General features: G+C 42.3%; 1 protein-coding gene across 4 annotated transcripts in view; it reads right to left on the reverse strand.

The window, feature by feature from the left end:
* lama2 (laminin, alpha 2) overlaps nt 1-10,099 on the reverse strand; it is a 146,860-nt gene that overhangs the window by 111,216 nt on the left and 25,545 nt on the right. For all 4 annotated transcript variants that reach the window (XM_029462753.1, XM_029462752.1, XM_029462751.1 and 1 more), the window contains exons 2-3: nt 7,261-7,431; nt 5,871-5,983 (exon numbers count right to left, since the gene is read on the reverse strand). In XM_029462753.1, coding sequence (XP_029318613.1) covers nt 5,871-5,983; nt 7,261-7,431 — 284 coding nt within the window. The remainder of the gene's footprint in view (nt 1-5,870; nt 5,984-7,260; nt 7,432-10,099) is intronic.

Raw genomic sequence — 10,099 nt, forward strand, 5'->3', positions numbered from 1 at the left:
CACAGAGCAGATCTGCATGTCCCAACTGAAACACTTTGAAACTTTCTAAAAGAGTGAAACAATCTGATAAAGTGTCGTCTCTTATCTGCACTGATGAATAATTCTGTGATTCTAAAAGACTCGACGCAGGTCTATGTTGCACATTCCTTCAGATAGAAGTGTTGCAGAGGAGTGTAGCACATTTCTCACACGTCTATGAAGGCTAAAAGAAATTGCCTGCATCTCCAGAGTGTCCTATTTTTACATCTAGTGATTTGAACACTCAAAACCAAACAAATTAACATCCACTTCCAAATAACTCTGGAGAATTTCACTGGAGCAACATTTGACAGGAAGTAGTCACGGGGATGACCTTTTGCACATATTTTAAAAAGCATAGCCTCCAAATGAGCACTTAAAATGTTTATTTTAATGCTCAGTCCGTCCATTTAAGCCGCGTGTCCAGTACGTTTGGCTTTGCCCACAAACAAATGGACTGTGAAGAATCCATTTTGTGCAAGCGTGAATTGGAAACGCAGTGTCAGCGGTTTCACTGAGCAGCTGCCGTTTACAGGCCATTCACATGGAAACGTGTTCGAAGATTCTCTGACCTGATAGACTGCCATCAAAACCCCCAAAATCCAGTTAGTGCTCCAGTTAATTACAACAGGATTTGCAAACAAAAGCACAAAAAAAAAACCCAAAACGAAGTGCAATGAGTTCAGACACACAGGTGGACATGCCGTCGGAGCAACAGACACGGTATGCATGACTCGTTAAAATGTACACTTCAAGAGAAAATGTGTTAACATCACGCTGGACTAATAAAAGGAGCTTTTTGGCCCAGTTCTGAATAGTGTGAATCATCCAACATCCCCGACTGCCAAGCTCAGTGCAGGAGAACAAGCTGGAGATACTGACTGGAGGCGCACGGTCGTCTCACGGCGAGATCGTTCCGCTTTTACACTGAACTGCCACTAAAAAAAAACAATTTGGGGAGAAGCTGTAGCAGTTTGTGAATGACAGTCGGCTCTGCAGCAAACACATTAGACTAGAGTTCAAGTCTAATCCAAATTGCAGGAAAGATAACGGTAAATGTAAAAACAAATGGCTACCACAGTGGACACGCTGCAGTGGGATGCAGCCTCTGGATACAACGGAGAAACGTCCTGAACAGCCAATTGAAATCTCTGCCTCTCTGTCTGAACTGCCGACAAACACAGTTACACACACACACACGCACAAATAAAACAAAACGTGCACACACGAACACGCACAGACTTTGTTGTCATTTAGCCGTAAGCTTTTTAAATAAGCTTTAAGTCTGCACAAAACACCAGATGCTGTAATTTCTAGCACATTCTTGCTTTGGCCCGAATATACACACCGACAAAGTTTCATCGGGTGCAGCAGATGTTTCATTTACCTTCTCTCGCTTATGAATAAAGAATGTTTATATATATATATATATATACCACGCATTATTCTCGTATTCCTAATTATTATATGAAAGTAAAAAGTTAAGAAGACACGTTTGAGGTATGCTTCCCGTGGAGTCCTGAGGACGAAGAAGCAGCTGCTTGAGTAGGACGCTGACACTGACGCTGACGCTGAGGATTTCAAGTTGAGGAGTTCAGGTATTAAGGTTGCTTGGATATTTAAATAAATCTAAATAAATGGTAGAGTACTGTCATTTGTCTTTGTGCGTTTAAGTCCTGAGGGCTTGAAAGTGGCTTCTTAATTGTGTTGGATGCGTGTTAAACTCACTGTTCTGTGTTTCAGTGACGAAGACGTTTCAATAAGTCTGCGGAGGTGTTTTAGACGGGAAACACTAGAAACACCTTCTTGCCTCAAAGCTCAATGTATTACTTTATCTGTCACCTCCAGAGCCGTATTGATCCAAAAGATCGATTGCAACGCATGTCTGACTCATAACCAATGCAAGGAAGCATATTTGTAAGCCTGAAGTTAAATCCCCCCCCCGCTGCCGTCATCGTCGTTTCATAGGATCGGAAGCTGCAAGTCAAGATTAAGAGCAGAATAACAGGAATGTTGCACTGGATGCAGGAGAAAGGAGAGCTTCCCTGGAGGAGCAACAGAGTATGATAGAAGCCTCTCAAATATCATATTACCAAACACAGCTGGTTAACAGGACATGGGAACTCCATTCATTCCTTCTCCCCATATGCCTTTTCTCTCTCCGCTGACACTTAGTATCATCATTTCCTCAAAGCCCCGTGTCGTCATATGTTTTCAAACGGTCGCGCTTCCTCCCATCTGTCCTGAAGCTTTCTTATGAAACTTTCCAAAAAGTATGAAAACTACTGACTGCATTTTATGGACCCTCACAGACTCGGTGTCTCCCCGGTCGACTGATTTCAATACATTTGGCTCAAAACGTTAAAAAAGGTACACAGTGACAATTATTTCCATGCGTGTGCGTGAACAAGTCCTCGGTACGTTGAAGAGCTGTGAGTAATAAGAGCACGCCGTCACTCAGACTGACGAACTCTTTCAGGACCTCGATCACGCTGCCAGGTTCCCCTCCCGCCCCCCCCCCGGAGAGCAGAGTCGGTGCAGGATGTGACCACGTCGAACACAATGTCCATCAATCAAACTGGCCGCCGCATTTCCATAATAACTGCCATTTAACAGAAACCTGCATGAAGCTGACGACAGTGAAGTATTCCTGATACATTTACATCTATACAATTACTAATGCCTAAGCCTCGGGCAACTACGCTTATAATTACTAAGAAATATATATATATATATTTATTTTAATTTTTTTTCAAATAAATGATTTCCATCCTTCGTCATCGGGTCTCTGCAGAGGACCTTTACTATGTCAGATGCTAAATGACAAATTCGAGAATTCATCTAAAAATATATGAACAGCATACACAGGCTTCAACTTTCTCTCTCTCACACACACACACACACACACACACACACACACACACACACACCCACACACACACACCCACACAGCTCCCACTCTCTCATTATTTAGTCTTTCCATCTAGAGAGCCTCAACAATAACAAGAGAGGAAATGAGGGTGGTGATGTCACAGGCGATAACCACACACACACACACACACACACACACACACACACACACACACACACACACACACACACACACACACTGTCATTTTCTGAGTGAGATGACTGAGGTCGCAAGGGAAATTCAGAGCACTGGAGGGTAAATAGCTTTCCGTTGGACTGATCGAGACTCACACATATATATATATATATATATATACACACAAAACACCCTCTGAAGAATGCACATGTTCACACACACACACACACACACACACACACACACACACAGACGATCATTGCAACTTAGGCGAGAAGTCGCTCCACCGTTACTCTGATCAATACAAAGTAGTTTGAAGTAAACCGAGTTACGTTGTGAGCGGATCGGTCTCGGTCTCCTCGTGTTTAAACATTTGAGAATATAAAGTATTTTAAATATTCTTCTCACTCTTTATTTCCATCGCCATTGTTCTAATAAAAAGACAAAGCGTGTTGAGCCCTGCGTGTTCTCGACAACACGACCCCTTCATCACTTCTTTAATGGTAAAGTGAATGAGTTGTAAAGCGATAATCCTGAAGAGCAGGGAAGCAGCACACATGGTAATAATCAGTAAGACGAGCGCTTTGTCAAATTAAAGCCTTTTCATGCACTCCTACTTATGTAGCTGTCAGCGTTTAGAATCATTTGTCTGCAAATCTCTGTGCATGTTTGACTGGGGATAAGAGCAAGAATAGTGTGTGTGTGTGTGTGTGTGTGTGTGTGTGTCTGTCTCCTGCTCCACACACGATATTAAGGTCACAAGTGAGTGAGTGAGTGTGTGTGTGGGTGTGGGTGAGTAAGCAGGCAGATGCATTCATTGGCCAAACTGCTCCAGTGACAGGTGTGAGAATGTGTGTGTGTGCGTGTGAGAGCATTTAGGAGTGTGTGTGTATATATATTCCACACCACTGCGGTGAAAGCTGTGATTGATGGGCCTGAAGTCATTAACATGACAAGATGGCCGCTCCTCTACTTCCTGTCCAGAGATGTAATTATATTCTATGCACGTGATGGTGAAGCTCATTTCAGTTTTGCTTTGCGTTCGTCCTGTTTTGTTTATCCTTACACATTAACAATAAGCCGACTGCGTGTTTAAGATATAAATAAAAGTATTATTTCAGCTCGTGTGAAGTGTTGTTCATTTGGTGGCGAGGAAAGCCTGTAAAATGGCGTTTGACAATAGAAATGGACTTGTAAATGGACTGCATTTATACAGCACTTTTGCTCAAAGCGCTTTATAATGTGCCTCTTACTCACCCATTCACATCTTTGTTAGCCTCAAAGTGTTTTTTAATGAACCACAATTTATATCCCTCTGCACTGTGGCTGTGTGTCCTGTTTCTTATTCTCCCCGTACGTCTCTCTTCCATTGTCCCTAATCGAGAGTGACAAAGATATTGAACTTTAAGTTGACAAAACTGTGAATGGCACATTCTGCTCAATAATTTAAATTGTAGTTATTGCTCATGTGTGTGCCTACGATGCATTTCTTTGTAATTGTTGCATTTGTGTATCAGAATATCAGCCTTTCTTTTATACGAATATAAAATGAATTGGTTTTAACCTTTAAAGCAATTTTTCATTGGCTTCCATTAATGATCATCTCGTGAACTAGTCTCTCACCCTCATTAATTTTATTCTCAAGACATCTGTGTAATTATGCTCTGGCGGTGTAATCGGTTTAATCACACTTCTGAACTAAACTAGATGTCCTAAATCATCCCGTGCCAGTACACAGCCCCTTAATCACAGAGAGTCCTGCCAAGCCTTCCAAAACAAAAATGGAAACCCAATTATTTAAAGAGTGACAAGTATTGCTGGTGAAATGATCGATGGCGAAGTTCGTTTGACTCATTTCTGCTCTGCTGAAATAATAGCAGGTAGTTTAATTCCTCGGTTGACAAAACCGCCTTTAAATGATTCACTAATTGCTCTGATTACAAAAAGGGATCGACGACGTGCGGCCTGGTGTTCACGCGAGACGACGTGAGCTGACACAACAGCAACACGGTGGCATCGAGTGTTAGGACGAACATGTGGATAAAAATGGAGAGCTTACTGATCAGGACGGTTTGTAAAAATGATTGGCAGTTCAACCTGTTATGGCTCCAGGCCCGAGCCACGTCGTCACGTTATCCTGTACGATCACGGAAGGTCCCTGGGTTCAGATCCAGCGGCCACCTGGTCGTGCTGTGACGAGCTAATAGGTTCATATGTGGGGGGTGTCGAGTGAAAGTGGTTTTCTGTGGGCATCTTCAGGTTGTGCCTCTCAGGTTTAGGGAGGCATCTTGCCTCTTTAGATTGTGCTGGATGTGCAACCGTCCTTTGCAGCCCAGTTAAACATTACTTCATATCTTCTTCTCATGTTTTTATTAATGCGAGCCCCCACCACACACTGCATCCTGGTCTCCAGCGACATTACGTTTTCCTAATAGTGCATTAAACTGCCTCGTTTTCATAATGTATATTACACTTAAAAAAGTTGTTGTTTTTTGGATGCTGGTGAAACAAACCTTGACGAACGGGGGAAAGCTTCCAGCGCGCCTGCCTGCAGACAATGGAGGCTGTGGTCAGGTTTGATTCATGCCGGTTACAGTGGATTCCAGTAATGACGAGTCACCATTAAATTCCTTTCAAACCAACATAAATCCAAGCCGACCGCAGCTGTCATTCTTTGTGAACAAGGAGCCAAGTGTCAAGTGAACGCTTGACTCAGAAGTATTAGTTTGAGGTCGGGGGTAAGCCTCGAAAGGAATACGTGTGAAAGTTAATCACAAGCTGTGGAAGCACGAGGTCGTGCGTCTACCTGTTTCAAGTCCAGAGTGATCGTCACATAGTGGTAGTCCATTCCATTCTTGATGGAGGGACTTTGCCACCAACGGTTGGTCCCATCTATGGCGTATTCTATGGGATGTTGTTCTACACACACACACACACACACACACACACACACACACACACACACACACACACACACACACACACACACACACACACACACACACACACACACACACACACACACACACACACACACACACACACACACAGAAAAACAGAGTTAGAGAGGGCATATCAGTCGTTTTTTAATCATTTTGGTCTTGAATCCAGCATTGGAGGGGGAAATGTTCCTCTCCTTTCAACCATTCAAGGCCAAATATCCAAAGTACATGTTTCTACCTTCTAAGAGAAAAGAAAATAATAGAATTTCTTTCAGATTATTTCATTTCACTTCTGAATAAACTCCCAGCTGCTGTTACTATTCCACACAATAGCTTTAATGGAAGAGGAAGCAAACACATGGTTAGTTTATTACACGGCAAAGGTCACGATGCAAAACCTTTATGTATTCTGTGTGTAAAGGTTTGTTTCGGTGGGACTGTGTGTGTGTGTGTGAGGGTTGACTTGCAGCTGTCAATCACCAGGCTGCTTATGTGTGACATTTCTGCAACAACAACAACAAAAAACGGCAAAATGAAGGAGCTTTGGTGAAAGTCAGTCTTCCTCCTCCCTCGTATCTTAGTCTTATTTCCTCCTGAGACTAAAACATAATACAGAATACATCTGAAATCTAAATATCTGCCGTTCAATAAATCAGAAATCAGTCAATGAATCAGTTACCAGTGAATTGGATTGGAGTAGGAGGAGATATAACGGCTCTTACATCGATCTGTAAAAACGTACTTACTGTAAACGAGATGTGGAGGTCGGAACCGAGACAGGATTACTGAGCAAGTCTGTCATTCAACTGATCACTCAAAGTATAGAAGAGAAGTGTACAAGATGATTTTGGTTTCAGCTCTTTAATTTCCCTTCTCCCCTGTGTTCAGGGGTATTTCCTCTCATTGTTACGCTAACTAAGCAAAGCAAGCGTAACGAAAGCTAACTGGACTCATTAGCTGCCTGACTGGCGGGTAGACGACGGACGGCTTCACTGACTAACTGATTGGTTAACTGAATCATTGATTGACTAAATAACTGACTCTCTGCTTTGTTTGAATTATGATCGCGGGCTAATTCTGTATCGTCATCTCGTCGCGTTGCGTTTCATTTCTCAGCTCATTCAGTAATTATCATTTCAGACAAAGTGATCGGTTAACATCTGGCCAATCTGCCACTAATTAAGTAATCGAGCATGATTAATTATTGTCATCACTTGTGCCTATAAGTCTCGTGTGTGTGGAAACCTTTCTCACCGAGGGGTTTTGTACTCTTTTGGTTGCAGATTCGACACTGAGGGTTTCTAACAGGCTGGCCCGGCACATGTTCCACCAGCTTACAGAACATCTCTGGACCCATAGAACCGCAGGTAGCATTAGTGGATATGTCCGCCATGGACGCCAGGTTCAACACGGCCGGGAACAGTCCTGGAAAGAAGAGCACACAGGTAATCACATGCAGTAGAGAACGAGATGATGGAAATAAAACAGCTGTAATTAGTCACTGTCTGGTAGACTCGATGCAGCAGAATATTAAAAAGGTTTGATATTTTGGGAAATGAACTGCTTTATGCTCGACACACACATGAAGTCGATCAATATTCTCAGTTGGCTGCGAGTTTGAAAGGCAAAAATGTCATTAAATATCACAAAGTATGTATAAAGTTGGAGGTGAATACACAAAGACATTTTTTTTTACACTATATTGGTTTGTACAACAAATAGCTTTTATCAAATTCATAAAGTGCTCTATAAATAAATATTATTATTATTATTATTATAATAATAATGGAGCATCACAGGTTCAATCCAGGATATTATTGGAAGCCATTAATAAATGTTATACTATTCAAACATCACTTTTTTGAGTCTTTGTGCCTTTATATCAACGATTATTTTTCATAAATACTTGTTTTTTCTATTAATTTGTAATAAAAAATGTCAGAAAATAGGGAACAATCACACTTTTCCAAAGCCCAAGTTGATATTCAAATAGCTCGTTTTGTCCAACCAAGAGTGGAAAACCCCGAAGATGAATTAATTAAGTAAATATTTACATTATAATATATATTATATACATAATACATGTACTGTGACTAAGTGAAGGTATGAAAATAGTGCATCTGTAGTCTGTGCACATGCTTTACCATGTGGGCCTGCTGCCAACAGCCAGCAAGCCAAGTAGCTCTAAACAAACGCAACATTATTTACGTCTACATGTCATCACCAACACAAACGCACCATCAGACTGCACACGAGTGTGTTCTGTGTTGTTCCCATAGTAAAAGCACATTAGTCTCAGAGTCACAAGCTTGTTGGACTTAAGGTACTGGAATGCTCAACATGTTGTGCACATGGTTCACATTTCCTGTCTGGCAAACGCACAGAGACAAATACATGCAAAGTCCTGTACGATGTCACATAACCCTGGTTCTAAGGTCAACAGCTCTCACAGCTAAACAACCTGCAACACTGAGACGCAAACATAAACAGCGAGACGCGTAAATGCACGGGAACTGTACACAACGGAGACAGACGGCGAGGGAAGATCAGATGGAAGGAGAGAAAAGAGTGTAAGAAAAATACAGAGAAGCACTTGTGAAAGATGTGTGTGTGTGTGTGTGTGTGTGTGTGTGTGTGTGTGTGTGTGTCCAGATGAGTCCAGCTGTTTGGCCAGATGTCAACACTGATGAACTGTGAAGAACATCTGAAAGTTTCTCGAACACTATGTGTACACATTCTCACACGAGTGCTCACAACATATTATACACACACACACACACACACACACACACACACACACACACACACACACACTCTGAGTCAAACGCATACCTTCCCAATCGCTCACCAATGATGTCTGAGAGTCTACACGAGGGAGCGCAGATTTCCATAACAGTGTTTTCAATAGAGGGGGAAAAGTTCTCACTGTGCAATAACAACATGGGGGGGGTGGATACGCTCAGTAGATAACAGTAAGGGAACTCTTTTTTAATGAAGATATCACGTGCAACGATGTCACAAACATAAATCACACTAATGCTCAATGATTGAATCGGGCTGTACAGAAGAGTTCGACGCTTCATTCATAACGGTGAGATTCAAACGCTGCAAAGCTTTATTAGTATTATACTTTCTGCAGAATTAAGATTCCAGTGGTGGCTGTTGTAGGATTGTTTCCGGCTCGTGTGATCTAAACATGTCCAATAACTCCAGAGGGAAGTCCAGAGTGACATTTATTAAGTCGATTAATAAATAAAAAGTGGAACTAATTGAACCCGATGAATCGCTTTGTTCAAGGCTTCATTCCATCAAACCTCAATTCACTATATCTTGAAAAGAAACAGCCGAGGTGAAACTACGCTGCGAACATTATAATGACAATAAAGCCGCTTTTTATTCATGTTTTATCAAAGTCTTTTCAGTGGCATCTTTTCATCGTGCCAGTTTTTTTGGATGCCTCAAGATTTTAAGTCTGATATTTGGTCCACGTCTCAAAGACTCAAGTCAGCGGAGAGCAGGTCCAGCTCTTTTCACTGCACTCTTTTGTTCATTTTATTCCCAGCATGCAGAACCCAAATATACTAAAAGTGGAGTTTTCCTCCGTGACAACAGCAAACCAAAAGTGTGCACCATCGTGTGTGTCGTGTTGCCAACACAACACCACCCTGTAACCAGACTTCAGTATCCAAATATCTTATTTAAGGTCTCAATACAAGATCAAAACGCTCGCTTTGATGAACACGTTTCATGGTCTTGCTTCTCGACACCTTTTCTATCTGCTGCCAGGAAATCGAGACAACGTGCTGCCTTGACACCATTGCATTCACAATGCCTGAAAAATGGGGGGGGGGTGGGGGGGCAGGACTTGGTTTCAAGTGTCTACGACCTTTCTTAACCCAACCCTAACCCTAGCCCTAGTCCATATGTTAACAGGGGGTACTGCAGTACATAAGTATATATTTTTTGCACAATATCATCACAGCACCACCCCCAAACTCCGACAGCACCCCCCCCAACACAGAACTCCGACAGCACCCCCTCTCGGGTCCCTGCTCCATGCTACACCAGTTTGGGGGTCCTTGGCCTGAAAAAC

This window comes from Cottoperca gobio, chromosome 24, assembly GCF_900634415.1.
Source record: "Cottoperca gobio chromosome 24, fCotGob3.1, whole genome shotgun sequence".
Taxonomy (NCBI): Eukaryota; Metazoa; Chordata; class Actinopteri; order Perciformes; family Bovichtidae; genus Cottoperca; species Cottoperca gobio.